The following is a 22,526-nucleotide window of genomic DNA, read 5'->3' on the forward strand; positions in this document are numbered from 1 at the left end:
GGCTATCCATTTATTATCAATAGCGACTACGATGTTACCACTTTTTAATTTATACTATTTTCAAACAGAAGAAGAAACTATTTAAAAAAGCTATGCTGAGTGAGATTGACAGTAATTCAACTAGTGATGTGCAAGTTGCGGAAACTTTCCAAAAAAATCTTAAATTTCTTGAAAAATTCACGAAACTTTCACGAAAAATAAAGGGAATAAATGGAAAGTTTCCATCCATACAATTTTCCATACAAAGTATGGAAAGTTTCCAAAGCTTTCCTATGTGAAAATTTCAGAATTTTGGAAACTTTCCGTCGGCACATCAGTAAATTCAACAAATAATTAAGTGATAAAAAAAGCGTTTTAAGTGATTTTTTTAAACATGTTTATATTGGATTTAATATTAGCAAGTAAGTAAAGAAAAATATAAGAGTAAAATTAAGAGACAAACTCGCACACTTAAATAAATAAACAACACAAAAACGACAGACGGCTCCATGCCAATTACTGTGCTAAAATGTTTCAGTCGTCCCGCGTTATTGGGCGTAAGAGGCTTTTGAGGCACCGAGGCGTATCATGCGTTTCTATATAGGCGAGAGTTTTTCTACATTTAATTTTAATTGTATAGGCCTATCTAGTTCTATGATAATGGATTGTGCTATCTCTGTTTTTATATTTAGTATCGGTAAGTATTTTTTTTACACTAATGTCACAAAAATACAAATACAAATTAACACAGTCGATGTACCCGAAGTTTTTGAATTGGTTGGTTAAAAGCTTGGAAAATAACTCGTGATTTATATTTGTCGTATGTTCATTCTGTTATAATAATATAATATCTGGGCGACCGAGCTTCGCTCAGTTCTATTTTAATGTATCACGTCTTTAGATAAAAAAAACTCTTATAAATACAAAAACAAAAAAAAGACAAAAAACAAAAACTTAATTTCTGGCCGGGATTCGAAACCCTGACACCAACGATCTATCTGCGTACATTAGACCGACCTCGTACGACTGAGCTAAGCGGAATCGATGCGCGCGCGGCAAAATTAACGACCATATTTTACGTTTACTAACGCGAAAGAAAAACTCATGAAAACTCGAAAATTCGCGTTTTCCGGGATCTAAGGCTACGCTAGATCGATTTTTCACCCCCGAAAACCGCCACATAACAAATTTCAGCGAAATCGTTAGAGCGGTTTCCGAGATCGTCGGTATATATAAATAAATAAATATACAAGAATTGCTCGTTTAAAAGTATAAGATGCTTGATTATACGTGTACATTGTAGTATAAGGCAGAATTTCAACAAAAAAATATTGGCACAGCTGTAAATACCAGTAAGTAAGTACATTTAATTAGTTGCATCACAGCTGCATTTTGATGACTACAATGAGTATTTATTATAAATAAATATTATTGCTTTTCCATATCCACGCGGTCCTTTACTAGAAGGGGCCAATATAAAGTATAATAATTAAGTTTAGTTATCGTAATATTTGTAGTTATTAGTCGTAACTGAATTGAATAACACACAGCATAATAGTCTTACTTTAAATCAAAAATAAATTTCAATAAGTATACAATTTCTAAGACCAAAGTGATCCCACTAGGGATTCTCAATTTTAAGCACAAGCAATTTAAAAGTTATTTACAAAAAAAATATCTTTTTGACCGACTTCAAAAAGGATGAAATAAAAAATATCATTGTTTAAGTTTATGTGTTACCAATATATTTGAAGTGTAATAAATTAACATTTTTGACAGTTCCGTTTAACCGAGCCGTAACCGTCACAGAAGGTGCAGTCTTATCACGAATGTCTTCCGGTGAACTATTCAACTGACGCAAACTGCCGATTTCATTATCGTTTTAATTATGTCAACAAGAATTTACACATAAAACGCTATGGATAACAATTAAATAATAACTAATAATCTCAACACGAGGATTAAACAGAGGACTTGTGAAATTACTTTATAAGGACGTTTCGTACGGGTACCAAAATTACGGGAGCAAACTCAGCACAATGATGTCATTGTCAGTGGCATGTCGATCAGTGCACATGTCGTCGAGATAATAGCATTCAATAACATGTTATTTAGTTTTCAGCTATGCAAGAGCGCAACAAGGGTGCGTAACACCGCCGATGGAATGCCCTAATGAAAATATAACATTTTGGCTCTACACGAGGTAGGTAACATTATTATTGGGAGCCTATCATGTCCCACTGCTGGGCAAAGGCCTCCCCCCGCTTTTTCCACTCTTCCCTGTGTTGAGCAGTCCTCGGCCATTCTTCCAAAAAGGAGTCTAGCTCGTTCCGCCATCGCATACGTGGTCTGCCGGGTCCCCGTTTTGGCCTGGGCTGCCACTCTGTGGTGATCTTGGCCCATAGCTCATTCGGCATTCGGCAGACATGACCAGCCCAGTCCCACTTCAGCTTAGCCGCTTTCCGAACTACGTCAACTATTTTTGTTTTGGAGCGCAGCGTGGTGTTCCGGGAATCATCATCATCCTCCTTGCGTTATCCCGGCATTCGCCACGGCTCATGGGAGCTCGAGTAAAGGAATATCGCTAAGAAATATAACAACACTATAGATACATTATCTATTAAATAAAAATGTGCTAAGAAAGATGTTTTCCTGGTAAAAATACAGGGCCAACGAAGACAAGCCGCACCAAGTGCAAGCAATGGATGCGGACTCCATCAAGTCGGCACCGTGGGTCAAGGACGCCCCCGTCAAGATCCTCATCCATGGATACACGGGCTACAAGGACTACTCGCCGAGCAAAGAAATACGACCAGGTGAAAACAACAAATATATTTTTTTAGTTAAGATTTCTTTCATTGGCCCTGAATAAAATTTGTATCTACAGCACCTGCTCACGAAACTCTTAGATATCTATCTCTATCGCGTTCGTATAGGCGCGAACCGTTTTCGGAGAAATGCCATTCGTTGCTCTTATCCATTTGTTATCCATTTGTTAAGTAAAACGTGGAAAAACCAAACCCAAAGTGGGACCCCCAATTAGCGTAAGTTGTTAACAAAAATCACTGTCAGTTTTGTTACGATAAATTAAGCATGAAATTTCAATAAAAATATTGTTTTTGTGTTAATTACATAAACTTTAAGCGATAATCTACATTCAGGATGTGAAAAAAGTGCATTTTTATACAGAGTTTATGCTTAATTGTCACAAAACTGACAGCGAGTTAATTTTTGTTAACAACTTACGCTAATTGGGGGAGCCCAAATTCTGAAAAGGCCCACCTGCTAGAATATGAATCTGTTTAAATACTTACTTTATTTCGATTCAACTCGACGTCAATTTATGCACTGCATTTCCACTCAGCGTACATGAAATGCTGCAACTACAATGTGATCAGCGTCGACTACAACCCCATCGCGCGTGAACCCTGCTACTTCCAGGCCGCTCGGAACACCGAACTAGTTGGCAAATGCACGGCCCAACTCATCGATCAACTGGTCACCCAACACGGCTTCGATTTGAAGAAGTTCCACGTCATCGGGTTCAGTCTTGGAGGACAAACGGCTGGATTCATTGCAAACTTTATGACTAGTGGGAAGTTGGAACGGATATCCGGTAAGTCAACCCCTTTTGAAGCAACAAGAATACATGCACTAGAAATACTAGAATACATGACGTAGTAACTGGTCACGAGTCTTGGTAGACAAACGGCTAAACTTTAGGTATAACTAGTAATAATCTGGAAAGGATATTTGGTAGATGAACCTAGTAACGAAACATAGAACTAATGTAAAGTACATTTCCCAGCTCGTTAACCAACTGGTGACATTAACATACTGAATATTTGATGAACATTTACGGCATATTCGTAGTGGCTGGCTCTTGAGATGACCGAGGCCAAAACAACGACCTCAGGTTTTAACGCTACATTTTAAGCCCTCTAGCAAATAAAGCATAATACATATTGTCAATCGTGGAAAAACTTCGCACAGGTTTATCTAACTGTCAACTCTATATTTGACCCTAAACTACTATTACATCATTTTGTTATTTTTAAATTAACCTGTTAAAGCGACCTAAAATTATTGTTCCTATTTTGAATTTACCAATTTAATTTGATTTTTTTCAGCGCTTGATCCAGCCATGCCTTTGTTTGTTACTGAAGACAAGAAAAAGAAGGTAACCAACATACGTGTATATGATTCAGTTTATGTTATCAGATGATAATTTTTTAGTAACTAATTAACCCCTGGAACACCGATTTTAAAACATTGCTACTGAATTCCAAATAAAGAAATAAAGTCCAAATTGTATGTGACGGATACGGAACAAGGCATTCGAGGGTTAAAAGCCTAAAATAACGTCCTATCTCATATTTTCGATTTTTAAATGTATGTTGTAGATCGACTCCAACGACGCGAACTACGTGGACTGTCTACACACCAACTCGCTGGAGAAAGGCAAGCTGGAGACCTGCGGCACGTCCGACTGGTTCCCCAACGGGGGGCTCACGCAGCCCGGCTGCTTGCCCTCGAAGGAACAAAGCAAGTACTCATTAAAATGACTATAGTAGTCGAATGAGTCCTCAAACCCGTTGCTTAGCGTTGCAGTAGGTACCACTTTGGAGGTTTCATAAATGGTCATATTTAGTGGTTACAGGTTAAGATTTTACTCACACACTGAATGCCGCGCCGCCACAAAAAACGCCTGTAGATTTTCTCTGAGCAGTTCACCAAAAGCAATATTATCGACCAATTTGTAAATTATAAGGCCGGCAACAGACAGTCTTAAAATTCATAATCTTAAAGAAAACTTGCATGCAATCTGTCAGATCAATCTGAAAATTCATAATCTTAAAAATAAGAGTGTGTGTGCACGGTTGCGAAATTGTATGGAACTGCGTGCACTCGATCTGATTTATGATAGGGTTATGATTTTTTCAGATTATGAATTTTATATTATAATTTTTCTGTTGCCGGCCTAAAGGTTTTATTTTTTATTCCCGATTGGTTACTAAGAATCAATAATTTTTTTCGGTCTAACTCAAGAGTATATTCACTCGTACATGAATTACAACATTCGGACAGCTTAGGTTCTTTTTTAACAAATATAAGTGAGTGAAACAGTGACATACCTCTCAATTAGGTGACATTAACTATTTAAGTTGCGCTACTGATTACTGATTTTGTCTATTCAATGTTAGGGTCATTTTCAAAATGACAGAGTTTTGACAATAAGATTTTATTTATTCTAGTAGTCTTTTTAACAATAAGTATCCAACTCCGAACCCATTCTGACATTTATTTCAGTTTATAGTTAAAATAGTAGTGTGTCTACTAAAAAATACAAATTAAATTATTTTCTATGAGGATAAATTAATTTGTTCTATGAGGATAAAATTAATTTGTTTAGTGCGATAGGGACGGCCTGATGTTTTATCGTCTTCGGACCCGTTTTTGTGAATTCCAGCTAAATCAGGCTGCGACCACGCCAGGGCCCCGGCGTATTTCGCAGAGTCCATAACCACCGACACCGGCTTCTACGGCAGCAAGTGCAACTCGTGGTTCTCGTACTTGATCGGGTGGTGCATTGGCGTGTCTGATGACTACGAGTTGTATGGAGAATGGATGTCATTGAAGTAAGTGTCATAAAATTAAGACATGACGGTAGCAAGTGCAACTGGTGATTCTCTTACATGATCAGCCGACGTAGCCGAATGGCAATGACGCCAGACGTCGACAGAAATTCAGTCTGGCTCTGTCGCGCCAGAGAGATACAAAACAGATATTATTATCGTGAGCGTTTGTGCATTTTGGCTACGTACCCTGGTGGTGAATCGGGGAGTCTGCTGAGTCATGGGGAAAGATGAGCTATATATTATGGAGAATGGATGTCAATGAAGTAATTATACCTAGATAAAACGAATGACGGCGGCTTCTATGTTAGTATTACCATTTTGTGGATTTCCTATACACAATCGGATGGCGTAGCGGAAGGTCTGATCATAGATGTTACCCAAATAAGTAGGTACCATAAAGGTCGACAACAGCAAAATGGAGAGTGAGTGAGAAAAGATGAAGAGAGCCTGACCAAAACAAGTTTGCAGCGATTCTTTTTAGGCTGATTTTGTACATGTTCAGTATGTAAACGTCATAATTGTATAGAAGTTTGCCGTTCAAAAATATGTGGTGTTAACATCGTTGCACATTGAGCGTGGTCGTACTGTATTTATTTTTTTGAATGAATACTGTGTTATACACCGGGACTAATTCCAACAAGGCCTAGTTACCCTCCCTAGGGTTGGAAGGTCAGATGGCAGTCGCTTTCGTAAAACTAGTGCCTACGCCAAATCTTGGGATTAGTTGTCAAAGCAGACCCCAGGCTCACATGAGCCGTGGCAAATGCCGGGATAACGCAAGGAGGACTACTGTGTTATACACCGATATTGCCTATGGTACAGCTATTCAAACTAGATTTTCCGTAAATAAAAATTAAATGTTTAAGAAATGTACCTACTTGGCTGCCATAAAGTACTTCTGATCAAAATGTTGTCTAACACTTTTTTCAGCGCTTCAGGTCTTTACTTCTTTGTGACGAACGCCGAGCCCCCGTACGCCCGAGGCCGCAACAAGAAATCCAGAAGCATTTTCAATCGATAGCGTCGACTATAAAGTTACGAATATTTTAGTACTATCAACGTGATTATAAAATAAGTTATAGCATAGATGTACATAAAATAAGTACAGCACTTCAACGGGCCCTAACAAAAAAGTATCTGTAAATTGCACGAAGTTATTTTAATAAAACCATCCGTACCTACTTATTTTTTATTGTATTATTCTGTGCTCTTAAGCCTGACAAGATTTTATTTGACCCTGAAAGAGTGTCGCTACAAACCGTTTTCATATGGCAATAATGTGCCGACGTCATATGTAATGGGGACAGCGTGTACTGGTTACCCGTTAATATTTGTAGAAAATTAAAACATGGTTTTACAGTATCAAATTTAACGAGCAAGGTTTTTAAAGACTCGCTACTTCTTTCCGCACAGCCGAAAATCCATGAATCTTGTGCCTTAATCGAAGTCATCGATGTTTATTTTCTTTTTGCGTGGGACCTTGTTTTGTACTGGTGGCAATTATGGAACAGCCTCCTTATTTCTATGTATATTTTTCACGGCAGAGCTACATACATCTTAAATAAGAATAAAAAATATATTAGGATAAATCGAAACCAACTAATCATTACAAGGGAACCGCACTATAGGTTGTCAGTACCGGACATGTCAACAACCGATTTCAGAACATTGTTATTGAAATGCTGTGAAATGCTTCATCCTTTTTTGTTGTACGTAATTTATCACGTTCAGTATAATTATTTTCACTTTTATTAATATAATTTTTGGGCAAAATTGCTATGCAACCGTTAGAAAATTTAAAATATTTACTTCTTGTTTACATCACTGACATTCGATGACTTTCGACGACGGGTGTCAAATAGTAATCCTTGCCAGTAAAAGAAATTAGTTCAGCTGAAAATCCGCAACGTGTCGAGGGTCAAATAAAAACTTGTCAGGCTATAATTGTTAGATTGTTACAAACTATCTCGTTAGAGTCATTTTCTTAAAGCGAAAAAAAGGTGGACTCTATGACATTCAGAAACACACTTTTTATTTTATTTTACTTCTCAGACGAGATACTATAATGTCCTTATGCTTAATTTCCTAGAGCTACTGCTTAATCAGATCTAAAGGTCAGGGGCCCCTTTCTCAAAACTGAAAGTTACAAGTTACAAGCGGAAGTCTCTTTCCAACTTGTCGTATTAGACATTTACAACCACTTGTAAATTGTAACTTGTACTCGTAGCTTCGAGAAATGGGCCGCTGGTCTTATGATATTATTAACTTATTACTAATGATCATTCAAAGATCTATAATTTACGAGTCTGAAATAGCAGTAATTGATACTTAATACTTCATGCTCGCGTGCATAATACGTAAGTGTTTCAATGGTACCTATAATGATATCAATTTAACAGTATTCTAAATGATGACCAGTGGCCTATTTCTCAAAACTAAAAGTTACAAGTTACAAGCGGAAGTTTCTTTCACACTTGTCATATTAGAACTTGACTACCACTTGTATTATTTTGCATATATACTTTGTTCAAACATTGAAAGCAAAAATAAATAACTTGAATCAAAATTACAACTAATAAAAATAAACATAACAAATCAAATTATTTTATTGAATATTTTTTGATTTGTTCTTTTTCCAAGTAGCTACTATATTATAAACCGAAATGCGGCTAACGACTTTACCACCACACGCCCGGCGCCGGGCGGGCGTGTGGTCTAGTGGTAAATTAAATAAGCTGAAGACCCGGAATTCAAACCAGTGGGCCTTGCCGTTTTTTCTTTCGTGTATGATATATATTTCAATTTATGAATCAAAATTGTTATTTGATACAAGAACAGATGTTTATAATTTGCGCTATGGCATGGGGTTCTTCAAGAAGCAGGTATTTAGGGTTCTTAAAGGTCGGCAACGCATAGGTGACTCCCCTGATGTTGCTTATGTCCATGGGCGGCGATGACTGCTTTCCATCAGGCGGCTCGTCTGCTCGTTTGCTGCCTATTTCATAAAAAAAACAGTGTGAGTACCGCTTAATAGAAGATCATAAATATCTAGTAATAACGAACAAAACCAAAATTACCGTCCCGATTCCCTAATGTACCTACTTATTTATCAGAAAATGAGAAAATAGAACAGATTGAGGATAAACACACGAGGAAAAACAACGTCCGAGCCTAGAAGAAACATACACCTTGTAGGCACAGGCAGTACATTCTTCCATCGGACAGTGCAGTACTTTCACTTGACATTTCCCTTTTAATTCGAGACGCTTCCTTGAGCTCGAGTTACAATACAACACTTAACACTCTTGAACAATGTATCATCAAGTAGGTAACTAATGTTCCACTGACGAGAACACCTCCAATTGGTCAACTGGTCAGTCTTTTTTAAAATAACTGGGTACGTAGCCGAATGGCACAAACGCTCACGAAACGAAACGCGCGACAGAGCGGCGTTTCGTTTTCGTTTCGCGTCGCAGAAATGCCATTCGGCTACGGCACCTGAAATTACAATATTTTAAATATTTAAGGTACTTACATCGGGAATTAAAAGGTTTATATTTAATTCCAAAACCAGACCAGATTTCCGCCTAGCCACAAGGCCTCGTTATTTACTTTAATTGCCTCGCTATATCTAAAAATTAAACTACTGCTGTGTTCATACGCGGTGGTTCATCCAGCAGGCGGTTTTATCGCTAAAACGCGTTCCTTCAAATTGAGTTGCAAAAATGCGGAAAAAAATGTCAAGGTCGATTCATAAACCACCACCCAGTCAATAACTAATAATAACGTATAGCTACAATTTTGGAAAGGACATTTGCATCAACATCCTCGAGAGACCATCCTATTGGTTTTGCAACTCCGGCGTTGCAGCAACTTTAGCATCCGAAGCTATTAGGACATACCTGCTAAGTATTCAGTGATAGGTAAAGGCATTTGTTGCCACGTGTCTGGGGATCGAGGGTCTTGGGCAGGTATCGGAGAGAAACGATGCTGCTTGGTTCAGGTCTATATTAAAAGTGAATGTACTTATTCTAGTTATACAGTTTTAAGGGATTAGCATGACGTTATTACTATTGATAATACCGCCATCTATCGGCGGTATTGGGAACTACATAACTCTTTAATGACCTATATCGACTGGGAACATGCGATCCTTGAGTAAAAGGTGTGGGCTTATTTGATTTCAGGATGGAGTTTGGTGGACATCGGGCACTAAGATTACAATCGTTGATATAAAACGCCAATTAAAATATAAATAAGACATGAAAATGGGCATGCGACTTTTTTAGTAGGCATGTGGTCCTACCGTAGTTGTGTAATAATACATGACCACTACTATGTGTAACACATATTAACATGAACAGATGATAGCCTCCATAAACATGAAATATTTAAAGCGCATGTGCATGGAGCGGTTTAGGTATCCATCCGGTAAACGGAGGACGCTGGTTCGATTCCAGCTCGGGACACTTGGAGGCCTTGATCACTTTTTCCTTGTATTGGCTTCGTGCGAAGTGCATGGAGGGGGTAAGCAAAGCGATCGCAGTGCTTGCGGTGGTCAAAATTGACACTGATTGTGGTTGTCATCTATCAAAACTCATAAAATATAATACAATGTGTAATGTTTGATATGGGGCATCAATGTTGTTTCGTTGTTAATTGTAAAAATAATGGCATAAATAGTTGTTGCACGTTCTATGCGTTTCTTAGAGCACACTGGAAATTGGATTTTGAACTAAATGGATAGCTACGGTGAAAAGAAAACGTAAGTGACATGTCAAAACAAAACATTATAATAAATTATATTTAAGCTTTGTTTACCTAATATTATTCAATACGCTGTTAGTATTTTTCCTACCGTAAAAGATTATGCTTAAAGATTCAGGCCTAGCCTGGGAATAGGCCCGTGTCGGATATTTCTGCGGCCGCGGACATGACTAGGTACTTACGTTTAGATTTGTTTTATGTGGCATTAACGGGACGGAGGTTTAGCGAATACCATATCACTAGCTCGAAGAACTTGTACCATTACTCCTATGTTCTTCAAGATTCCTTATATGCCCGCCCTGCCAGCACCAATTTATTGACTCTTTCTGTAGTCTGGGGTTGGAAGTTTATACCGTGAGTAATGGCTTTGGAAACTGATTTTTGGTATTATATCCATGTCTTTATAATCTATCTACCTAAATTACACTTGAAATAGTAGCTCTTGTTATTCGATGTATTTAAAATTAACGAAAAATCGTTAAAATATAATGTTTGTTTACATGTCATTTTTTGACATTTTCCACTTCAAGTTCACATGGTAGTGGGCGTAATTGTCGTGCACGTAGCCAATATGACATTTATTTCATGTTTATGAAGTATAATAATAGTAGTGTGACTACTTAAAATACAAATTAAAATATTGTCTTTGAAAATATTTTAATTTATTCTAATAGGATTTTGATAGCCTATTTATTTATTTCATTAGGTATTTATTTTAGGGTCCTTTGTCCAGGAGTAGGACTGTTATCAATTATGATTTAAAAAATGTCAACATCATCATACGTCGAAAAAAAGCTAAAACGCAGGCTTCGTCAGATGGGCACAAATCTAACTTATATATTGACGAAATTTGGCAAAAAGAGACCTCAAATTCTAAACCACTGAGACAACAACAACACTCTAACTGACAACTCACTCTCACTCACTCACTCACTCTGACTGGTTCTGAAACATACGACGAAATTTGCATGAAATATGACCGTCAGCCAGCTGTGAAAATCATTCAAGCAGCTCAAGTGAAGAACAACAATCCATTCATCATCCATTTATTGCAACACCGGTCCTTAGTAAAGCTAAACATGTAATAATGATTAAATACCAGTTATACAATAAACGTCATTAAGGTTTTAAAATATTCGTAAATATAATTTTGCCAGGCATCCACTTTCGAAACTTTATACCCACGGAGTACGAGTCAAAACTGCTCGTGGTTTTCAAGCAGGTACTTTACTAGATGAGGTAATTCGTAAACCTTTACGAACAGTCACTGCACAACCTTTCATTTTTAACGTAAATGATGTGTCTCTTTCTGTGATGGCGATCCTATCGTAACGATGCACGATGAAGTGCTTATCGTGCTTACTATCTCACTAATAAGTAACATAAGATAATGAGAAGGTAATTAGGTACTAAGACCACTAAGTAACTTATGGCAATCAAAAATGAGTTGCATGTGAAAATTTTTACGATTTTTATCAGCAAGTCGTAAACAAGATGACAATTGTACCTATAGATAAAACCGCTACCTGTAACTAGTGAGCTAGTGACTTAGCTTAATTTGATTACCTATTCCTATAATAAATGAAATAAACAAAAATCTACATTGGTCATGTTAGGAATTATTTTATTAATGTCAACAGGGTGACCCTTAAAAATCTTTGCTGTCCTCTGACATATTTAGACACGATCGCCTTAAAAAGCCGTCAGTGCGGGCAAGACCAGCATAGTTTATTTGAAATAAAGTTTGAGTGGATAAAACTCTATAATTAATGTAGTCTGGCGTAATGCGCATGGTCCTATGAGATAAAAAATATTATATTTTACAAAGCTTTTATAATATTTTGGTGAAATAAGGTACTTTTAAGTCACAAAAATCACATTTTATAAGGCTCGGCGGGTTGACTGTCCTCCCGCGATGAGTACAGAAAGACCGTCTAGTGCTTGTTGTCGCGTAATTTCATATGAGACTGGGTTCCAAAATCATGATCATTGTTATTTTACGTAATAACAGGGCAGAATGTGCTAGATAATTAATAAAATAATGTTAAAATTTTGAACGTATAAGCATTTAATTTTTTATTAAGCAGAAACGTCTGCTAACGATTCTAAACATTTTTATATTAAAGAAAAAAATGGAAAAATTTACGCCTCCGTCACCCCAAGACGTGTGTACAAAAGGAAAGGCATGGAAAGATTTGCGAAGTCCGGCGTGGCTTCCGTAGCTCAATTGGTAAGAGCATTGCCCGGATTGCAAAAATGGTGCGGGTTCAAGTCCCGCCGGAGGCGTAAATTTTTCCATTTTTTCCTTTAATATAAAAATGTATAAGCATTTTTCTATTTATAAGGCAAGACCGGCATAAGTCCCGTAGATGGGGTTCATAACCTTTTTTTTTCAGGTCCAGATATTGCATAATACTGTTTTTACAACGAACACCTGCGATACAATTTAGTCACGATATTACAGACTCATATAAATCCAACTACTTATCTGTTTTTGAAACTTTTTTATTAAGAAAAGGTAATAGGATATTAAGATGTCGTGAATTGGTTTGGTAACATTTCTTAGCAATGCTTGGTTTTTCTATAGTTACTACCAGAGTTACCACCTACCTGAGCTACCACCCCCGAAAACCTATTTAATTGACAACACCCATGACGACTTTTTGTCAAAGTGACAGCCAGCAATGTCAATTAACGGTCGGGTAGCCGTAAAATAGTCGGCCAAAAGTGTCAAAACCGTTTTAAAGGGTACCCATACGGTCCCTGTTGGGTAATGCTGATTATAAAAATAATAACCAACTTGAAACCCTACTCTCTTTTGAAATATTTGTCGCCGCATGTTGCACAATCTAAATATACTTAAACAAAAATAATAAAAAACGGTTAGAGCTTACGATAATTCTACCAACTTAAATATGATGATGAATAATGCAGTGTAGGCTTACTTCTGTTCACCTCTTATCATTCTTCACAACCATGTCACATATATTTTATTTTTACTTAATACTTTCGAATGATTTTAGTAACACCATACGAATCATTATCAAAACTGTATTTCGAAGTTAAAATCAAAAACGGTACAACTATCATAAGCCAAAAACGTACCTATACAGCGTGTGGATTCCATACGGGCGAATAATGTATTCAGTTATAGTATCTAATCATACGAATCATATAGGATAATCATTTTATTAAAAAGTGTTATTAATTAAGAGTAATTATTTTTTTAAATCTGACCAAGCAGCAATGTACGCCGTCCATATTAACTTGACATGACATAAACGTCATGTCGTAATGACGTTTAAGTAGGTACGCTAATTGATGTGGACGTAATACATTGCGTGCTGAATTATTATGTATGAAAAAAAATATCTCATCTATTCAATATAAAAACCATGTAGTTAGGCTCCTTAGGTCCAATACTAATCGTTATTCAAATATTCGCCCGTATGGAATACACACGCTGTATATTGATATTGTTTACACTCTACTTATTTCCAATAAAGCCTAAAAAAGGTTGGCAACTCCTTGTTTATCATATGCCGGTCTTGCCTTTCTCTTTTATGCCGGACTTTCTGACTAGGCACAATTTCTAAGTTACATATTTCAGAACATAAAACTAGAATATGAGCGCGTTTTGAGTAGAATAATAGTACTAGTCAGAAATAATGGTTATTAAATGACTGCGTTACATACATGATATACAAATATTCCGACTGCTTCTATTTTATTTTATTTTTTTGCGGAACCATGTTGAACTTGATGTTCGAGTTCGAAACGAGAAACAAGTTTATTGTTAAGAGGGCTTTCGTGTTAAAAATAGTGAAATCGCAACCGAGCGCCCGATCATACCGTGTGTGGTATCAAATTAAAAGGCTTTGCGAGTAGTTTATAAATATATATAACATTATAGGACTTTTTCTACTTGGTCTAACAAAATATGAGAAAATGTTCAAAAGTTGTAATAATTGTACCGGTGAAGGCTCGTTTTCAAAAAATTGGCAAAAATCAATAATAGCAATTTATAATCACTAAAGCATAACAGCAATTTAAGTAAACGTTGCAGATTAATTTAGTACAAAACTTACTTCGATGTGATGTAGATTTTCAAAGAAATTGTCACTTAATTTTAGGTAATTTCTGAAAAAAATTGAATTCGCCTTAGGCTAGTTTACTCTTTTTCAAAAACTTAAAATAAAAATCTAGTCTGAAATGATTGTGGTACAGGATATACGAATTATAAATTTACCCGTTTTAATATTCAAAATTGTCCAAATTTTACAAATAAGATCGACTGATTCAGCTCTATACGTGCGTTTTTCTAAACGTGCATTAGAGAAAAATTCATAATTAATTTAGTGAGTTAGTTTTCAAAAATCCAGTCTTATAAAAATCAAGATAATAAGATGCTCTAACTGGAACTTGAATTAAATAAATCTATTGGATAACGGAAAGTGTAGTATTTCACCGACTAAAACTATTAATTTTACATTCTTTTGACGTTTTTTTTGAAAGCAGCCTTAACTAGTGTTCGTCCTAGGGATATGTGTTGAAGACCAATGGATTAAGGATGAAAAACTGCTTGTACCTCCAGAGGTGTGAGAGGCGTAGATTTAGGGAATGCAACCGAGTAGTGAAAAAACCGAGTTTCGGTTAAAACCGTCCGGTTTTCACCGATTTGAAACTCGGTTTTCAATCGAGTTAAACTCGAGTTTTTTCGTTGAAGGATTTTTTAATAAAAATACTAAATACATTAGTTAAGATGCAAATTCTCACCTAGAAACTGACGTAAAGCCAATGTAGATTACTTTACTTGTTCAAATACTTCAAATTACAGTGATCACTTTACTTTTTCAAATTACTTGTAGGTAATTGTTATTTGAACTTCTATCAATCTATCTCTAATCTATCTTGCATTATCCCGGTATTTGCCACGGCATTCATTGAAGCCTGGGGTCCGCTTTGACAACTAATCCCAAGATTTGGCACATGCACTAGCTTTATGAAAGGCTTTGCCTTCTCACCTTCCAACCGGAAGGATCCTATTGGAATTATTCCGGTTTCCTCGTGATGTTTTAATTCATCGAGAAGCGACTGGTAAATATCAAATGACATTTCGCACATATGAACTCATTGGTACGAACCGGGGTTCGCGTTCGCACTCTCTTACCACAAGGCCAGCAGCACTTTTTGAACTTTAACGAACATTTTGTTTTTGTAGTAGATACTTACGTTGTTCAAGATTCACCTAATATGCCAAATATCTAATATTTTATAAAAGGCAACTGAACGGTGTTTAAGAGATTTGTAATTGTAACATAATATGTTATTTTCACGCAATTGTAGGATGAAAGAAGAAATTTCGGTGCTTTTTTTTCTTTTGCGGAGACACTGTAGGTAAAATTAACTAAAAGTAAAGTTTTGCGGATGCGGTGTCGGGTCTGGGTTCAGGGGGGGTTCTGGGTCGGAGCCAATCGGGTAACATGCTTAACAATCATATAAAAAAGTTTTGAAGGAGCTTATCTTTTCCACTTCATCAAAAGCGACTGTTTTATTTGATAAAAATACAAAAGACAATACACGTATACCGTTAAGGTTTATGGAATTCCCTGGATTTATTTATTTTATTGGATTCCTCATGAATCCCATTATTAGAACTCGAGCTTGACAAAATTACGTCTTGAAAACCCAACATGCTTAACAAACATAACGAAGAAAACAAATCAACGCGTCATGCGTCTTTAAAACTTTCTTTCTGATCATCATCAGCGATTCCACTTCATCAAATGCCATTCTTTTTAATGTTATTCCTTTTCTGATAAAGATACAAAAGTCACTATTGGTGTGCCGTTTAGATTTGAAGAGTTCCCTTGATTCTTCATGGAGCCCGCCACCAAAACACGAGCTTGACCTAGTGTTGTTATAAGACTAGTCTTGAAGACTTTTAAACCTTAAAGACTTGCAAACCCTAAAGGTTCATGCTTTAAAGACTCAAGCGTTAAAGGGTTTAGCTCAGAAACGGTTCAGAACCTTAACGACTCAAGCTTTTTATGAGCTCTTAAGAGTGAGTCTTTAAGACTCGGGCTTCATAGAGAGCTCAAGCCCCCTAAACCTCGAAGGCCTGTGTCAAGCTTTAAGAGCTCAAACAACGAGCTTTATAGGCAGATAGTATTTATATTTAACCCTTAATTTGACGGTGTCGGTTTGGTAGATTATAGGGTTCCGTACACAATGGGTAAAAACGTAAGTCTATTACTAAGACTCAGATATCCCTCCGCCCGGTCACGTCACCACGCTGTATCTCATGTATCTCAGGATACTAAAAAGTACGGAGCTCTTAGTGGGCGAGTCCGACTCGCACTTGGCCTGTTTTTTTACTTCTGTTGACCTTAGGATCTAGTATATTAAAAGCTCTTAAGACTTAAATGCTACAAACCTTATAGACTTAAACCTTCAAAGCTTAGGAGTCTTTAAAGCTTGAGGACTAAAGACTCGAGGATTCTGTGCTCGTAAGCAGCAACGCAAACTTATAAGGTTGAGGCTTATATGGTCGAGGCTTTAAGGTTCGAGGCTTTAAGACGCAGAAGTCGCGACTCGAGTTTTGTAGTTTACGCCTCAAAGCTTAAATTCACAACACTAGCTTGACCAGAATGTGGCTTAAAACCCCAACGTTCTTAGCAAACGAAAATCAGTTTACCTTTAAGATTTGAAGAGTTTCCTTGAATTATCCAGGATCCCATCATCAGAACTGGACTGGACACCACTTGATAAAAATAGGACCAACCTATATATACATTCGATAAAAAAAAATCGGTTCAGAGTTGAGGGAGATATCAAATAACAAATATTTAAAAAAATACAGATGAGCTGATTACCTCCTCCATTGATCTCTTAGAATCAGCTTTGGACACTTGGAGGCCTTGGTAATTTTTTTCTTTTTATAGTATATTTATTTCATTTTACTCCTCCATTGATATTTGGAAATTGGTTAAAAATGAAAGAACTCACCAGGACACAAAAGATGCTAAAACGATTACTTTCATCATTTCAATTATAGATGAGTTTCGTTCTCAGAGAGTTGAAAATAGAGTCTTTTCATCCCATTTTACATCGCAATATGCTGCGTCTAACATAAAGAAATATGTAACATCACTTACGTTACATTTTTAAATTGTTCATGTCGATTGAACTTCAGCTATACTTTTCAAAGCAATAATCTTCACCAATTCCTAAGAAAAACTGGTCCCAGCAGTCAAGAAATCGTCCTATGAGGTTTTTATATATATACTGTATTTACAAAGTCCATAAAAACACAATATAAGCGAAAAATCTGTTTTATTTAACAATTTACCTGAAGGTAACAAAAACTCGGTTATGAACCGAAATTCGAATCGGTTTCGAGTTTCACCGAAAAAAAACCGATACTCGGTTTTCGGTTCTAGCTGCATTCCCTAGTAGATATATAAACAAAAAAGTTATAGTCAATAGACGGTCTTTCCGGGTAGACGGTCTTCACCACACTGACCTTACTAACATTTTGGTATATTTCAAATACCATTTAATGCTGAGTGTAGGTATCTAGATTCAAGTCTGTACAAACAAGTTTTGCACTAGAAAAAGTGCGAAATTTAACTACGCAATAATATAATAAGGTACAGCGGGGCAAATCTCGACTAAGGGCCAAATGTAAATCGTCCATTTTTTCCATGTTTTACAATGTTTGCATTATTAAATAAAGTGCCCACCGGTTATAATTATATGGTAGGCGTGTTCAGTGGATACATGTAGAACTCAACATCATAGTGTAATTATGTAAAAAATGGATTAGTTACAATTGTCCCCCAGTCGAGATTTACCCCGATGTACCTTAGATTTTTTTGCCCCTAATGATTTTTAAAATTGTATTATTTCGTGTTTTCGTGTTATTTTTTTGTGTTATTTCGTGTTATATAAATAAACAGTAATTGAATGGTTTTTGGCTTCTTTATTAATAAATATCTTAAAATAGTACAAGCTTTGCTTAGTTTGGGGCTAGGTTGATCTGTGTAAGGTGTCCCCCAATAACGACCATTTGAATAACGCAGTTAGAACGTAGTTTTCTAATTCTTTTTTTAACGTAGAGTCTATAGGTACTTATTCTACTAAGACTTTTGGAAGCAATATTTAATTATCTGAAGAACATAAATATTTACTAGATATGTACAACAGTAACGTCTTAATTACATACATAATAAATAAGTTACTCTTGTCTCGCGTGCCTACCTCAAACCGGACAGAGGTTTACGCAAATACGCGTGCACTGTTACGATTTAAGCTGTTACATAAAATAGCCGCTGACACGGATGCACGCTGCAGATCCTGGGCATCGTTGTTCGTAAGTTTGAAATCTTAGTAATATATTATTAGGCAGTTGCCGACGCAAATTTTCCTGTTAAAGATTAACTACATATTAACTAAATTGCTTACTCTACAGGATAAAATTTAGCACTTTAAAGATATAGCTTACAGACCAAAACTCGTAGAATATGTAGAATAGAATTGACTTCCTGACCCATGCATTAAATTTGTAGATGTATGTAATTTGTTATACTTAAATATTTTTCTGGCACGAACGTCAAGTTTTGAGTGCTTGACAAAATAAAAACATCGACAATCCTTTTATCGATAAAATAGCCTTACATAAGGTTACTAATAATCCCTAATAATAACTTCTAAAATCTTGAATAATAATGTAAGAACTTATGTAAACTATTACAATATTTTTCGTTTTATTATTATTGTCCATTTATTTTCAAACATGTCACATTTGTATAAAACATTAATGTTATAGAGGTATACACCTAAATTCAAGTCTATATTCCCTAAACGGGGTTGGAAGAGCACATGGAACTTCTCAAGATCCAGTGCCACGGCAATAATTAATGAATAATGACATATTCATATTCATATAGTATATTCATAGTTATAGGTTAGCTTTAGTTATAGTTTTAAATATACTGTAAGTCTTTAGAATATTGCTTCAGCGTAGGAAAAATGTAATGATGTAAATGGAAATGTTTGGACTGACTCCACGAGACAGGCCTAGCCTAGTGTGGTGGTCAAAGGTGTAAAACTTTTTTTGGCAAATAAACTATTTTTATTTTATTTTATTTTCTTTTTATTTTATTCTAAAATACTTGCCAGTCGCTTTTTGGTTCAGGTAAACATGGTGAGGAAACCGAACTAATTCCAGTACGGTCTAGTTTACCCTTCGGGTTGGAAGGTCAGATGGCAGTCGCTTTCGTAAAAACTAGTGCCTACGCCAAATCTTGGGATTAGTTGTAAAAGCAGACCGCAGGCTCCCATGAGCCGTAGCAAATGCCGGGATAACGCAAGGAAGATGATGATGATGATGACTTGTATGTAATTTGTCTAGAATAAGTAATTCGAAAAATGACCGTAAAGTTGTTCCATCCGCAACCATCGACGGCCATTGGCCTTCTCACACCGGAAAATATTAAGTGGGGTTACGACACTTCCCGGTCAACAGAAAATGCTTGGAACTGCTAATAAGCATAATTTTGCGGTTATGCGACATAGGAGAAGTAGTCAAGTACGAGAATAAAATATTGTTGCAATTTGCACTTATCAACCACAAGAACTCATCCACGGTTACCATATAAATTTAAGCAAGCAAAAAATTAAATATAGCTGCGCTTAATACATTAGGAATAAATAGTAAATAGTACCTATCATATGGCCTGAAATTTTCGTTTTAAAGCCGGAGGGGTTTTATCCATCTGTTTTGTATGGACTTCTACAGATACTAATCAATTTTGTTGAACCCGTTGGGAATCGAGTTGTATCGACGCTCCGCCACTGGTACCTATACATATCTCCTGAATATTGTAATTTTATGAAGAAATATTATCCGATTGGGATAATATTATGGCATTACAAAAGCGAAAAGTCCAGTCAATCTTTGTTGGTTGTGCAATTTTACCGCCGTCTAGATACTGTTATTGTTTGATCAGTCTCTTATTAACTCCATAGTTTTTACGAAAAACTAGGGAAAGAGAACATAACCGTGTTACCATACGTGTAGGTATGTCGTAATGTATATTTTCCACCTATCTAACGACCATGTCAAAACTCCGAAACCATGAGGGTATTTTTTTTTAAAGGTAAGTACAAAAAAGTACATTTTTTTTCGTGAATTTGTACTGCAATAGAAATTTAAATTCTCATTAAATATAGTGTGGTCGTGCCAGGGAGTACCTACCTAGCACGACCACGGGCCCTATGTCGAAACTCCAAAATCATAAGGGTACATTTTTTTTAAACGTCAGTAAAAAAAGTACATTTTTTTCGTGAATTTGCGCATCAGAATTAATAAAATCATCCGTGGTCGTGCTGTATAGTATCACACAGAAATGAGTGTTTCTGTATTTTCTGGTAACAAGATATTTTTATTCATCATCATCATCATCATCATTTCAGCCATTAATCGCCCACTGCTGAGCATAGGCCTCCCTTCGTGTACGCCACTTATCCCGGTCCTGGGCTAATCTCATCCAGAAGTGCCCCGTAGTTTTTCGGATGTCGTCCACCCAACGAGCCAACGGATGCCAGGCGCTTCTTACATCCGATAGCGGCCACCATTCGGTCAACATTTTAGTCCACCTGCCATCACTCTGCCTGGCAATATTTTTATTAATAAGTTTTAAGTACGTATAGGTATGTCAGGTATTTTTAAATAATGTAGGAAAACACCAGTGGCATAAAAGAGCAACTTTCGTTCGTTCAAGGGAGTTTTGGAAACGGAACCGGTTGTCGAACGACAGGCGACGCTCGGAAGCCAATTTGAAGATAAAATGCAATTTTGAATTCATTTTGACATCCTTCGCCAAGATATCTCACTTGATCTTAGCTTGGCAAATCTACCTTGGAGATCTTTATGACTAAAAATAATGTCTGGGGGCAGATCTTCAGTAAAAAAAAATGTGTAAAGTAGGAACGACAATCAAAAAGAATTTCGTATATTGACCCACCTAGCTCTCTATCTCTACTGCAGGCATGTAATTATATTGTTATATCTCTCGCACTGTTGTGATTACATGATTATAATAAGTAGTTATCATCAGTAATCGGAACTATAGGAGTAAAACTTTACCAAAACTTGCTAAGTGGATATTATAGAGTGCTTACAGACATAAAAATATAAATATCCTTGGAATAAAGTATTGGAAATCTAGGATTCAGCTATAGAATTCCCTGAAAATAATAATCCAGGTTTTTTTTTTCAATTTATGTCAACGCTAAGTTTTTGTTAAAGTTTTACTGCCATAGTTACGATCACTGGTTATAATATATCAATCTTAACAACTAGATAACATAAATGACAACCGTTGACGCTATACCTACGCAGATCAAAAGTATCGAAACGCAATCTGGCTCTTTCGCGCCAATACGGAAGAGCGACAGAGATAGCTACAACGATATTATCGTGTTTATGCATTTGACTTCGCACCCTGGTTAGTAAGTTCGAATAAACATACTTGGAATTTTAATTAATACGGGTAAGGTTGCCAAACAGTTTAACCGACATCCAAAAAAACGACCACTGCAACCACGAATGCATAAATAACTGTTATGATTTTTGCGCCTTTTCGAATAGCATCTTGCAGGAGTCCGAACATAATAATATGGTTTAGATATTACGACATGGGATGCTATCTGTAGGTACGTTATTATCTTATTAATCTTATTTTAAACAGTAGCTGATCCTACCGAGAAAAAGCAGGTCTAAATTTCATTATCAGCGTGTCTATCGCTTTTTCATGTTTTTCTAAAAAATAATAGCCTGTCAACGAAAAATCACAATTACTATACAATTACCTAGATCAATAAAAAAAATAAAAAAATATAATCTATTCATTGCAGAAATGAAAAAAAAAAACATTTTTTGTTTTATAATTAGTTGCAAAATTAACATAATCTTTATACATTGAGATTATGTGAAAGCTCTAAAGCTTATATCCACTTTTTGTTACTAATAACACTTTAATATTTAGGTTGGTCCAACTCTAAAACTTTCAACTTGAACTATATCTACTACATACATATAAGATACGTCTCGGCTCTCGGCTTACAAATGTAACA

General features: G+C 36.2%; 1 protein-coding gene across 3 annotated transcripts; it reads left to right on the plus strand.

Moving 5' to 3' along the window:
• The first annotated feature begins 544 nt into the window (after window positions 1-544).
• LOC125230109 (pancreatic triacylglycerol lipase-like) lies at window positions 545-6,707 on the plus strand. Of its 3 annotated transcripts, none has more exons than XM_048135332.1 (8): window positions 545-676; window positions 2,102-2,182; window positions 2,647-2,795; window positions 3,344-3,595; window positions 4,110-4,159; window positions 4,383-4,524; window positions 5,450-5,618; window positions 6,549-6,707. In XM_048135332.1, the coding sequence occupies exons 2-8, from the start codon at window positions 2,139-2,141 to the stop codon at window positions 6,637-6,639; spliced, it is 897 nt and encodes a 298-aa protein (XP_047991289.1). In that variant the 5' UTR covers window positions 545-676; window positions 2,102-2,138; the 3' UTR covers window positions 6,640-6,707. The 3 variants fall into 3 exon arrangements, with proteins under 3 accessions (XP_047991289.1, XP_047991129.1, XP_047991209.1); XM_048135172.1 differs by having other exon boundaries at window positions 547-676; window positions 2,095-2,182; XM_048135252.1 differs by lacking the exon at window positions 545-676 and adding an exon at window positions 1,441-1,459 and having other exon boundaries at window positions 2,095-2,182.
• Window positions 6,708-22,526: the final 15,819 nt, after the last annotated feature.

The sequence above is a fragment of the Leguminivora glycinivorella genome, chromosome 1 (genome assembly GCF_023078275.1).
Source record: "Leguminivora glycinivorella isolate SPB_JAAS2020 chromosome 1, LegGlyc_1.1, whole genome shotgun sequence".
Classification (NCBI taxonomy): Eukaryota; Metazoa; Arthropoda; class Insecta; order Lepidoptera; family Tortricidae; genus Leguminivora; species Leguminivora glycinivorella.

What these genes read in the sequence shown, in the direction of transcription:
- LOC125230109 (XM_048135172.1), top strand. Translation starts at nt 568, where the DNA reads ATGCGTTTCTATATAGGCGAGAGTTTTTCTACATTTAATTTTAATTGT. An exon ending in TGTTTTTATATTTAGTATCG is followed by an intron (nt 677 to 2,094) that starts GTAAGTATTTTT and finishes CATGTTATTTAG; the next exon opens with TTTTCAGCTATGCAAGAGCG. An exon ending in ACATTTTGGCTCTACACGAG is followed by an intron (nt 2,183 to 2,646) that starts GTAGGTAACATT and finishes GTAAAAATACAG; the next exon opens with GGCCAACGAAGACAAGCCGC.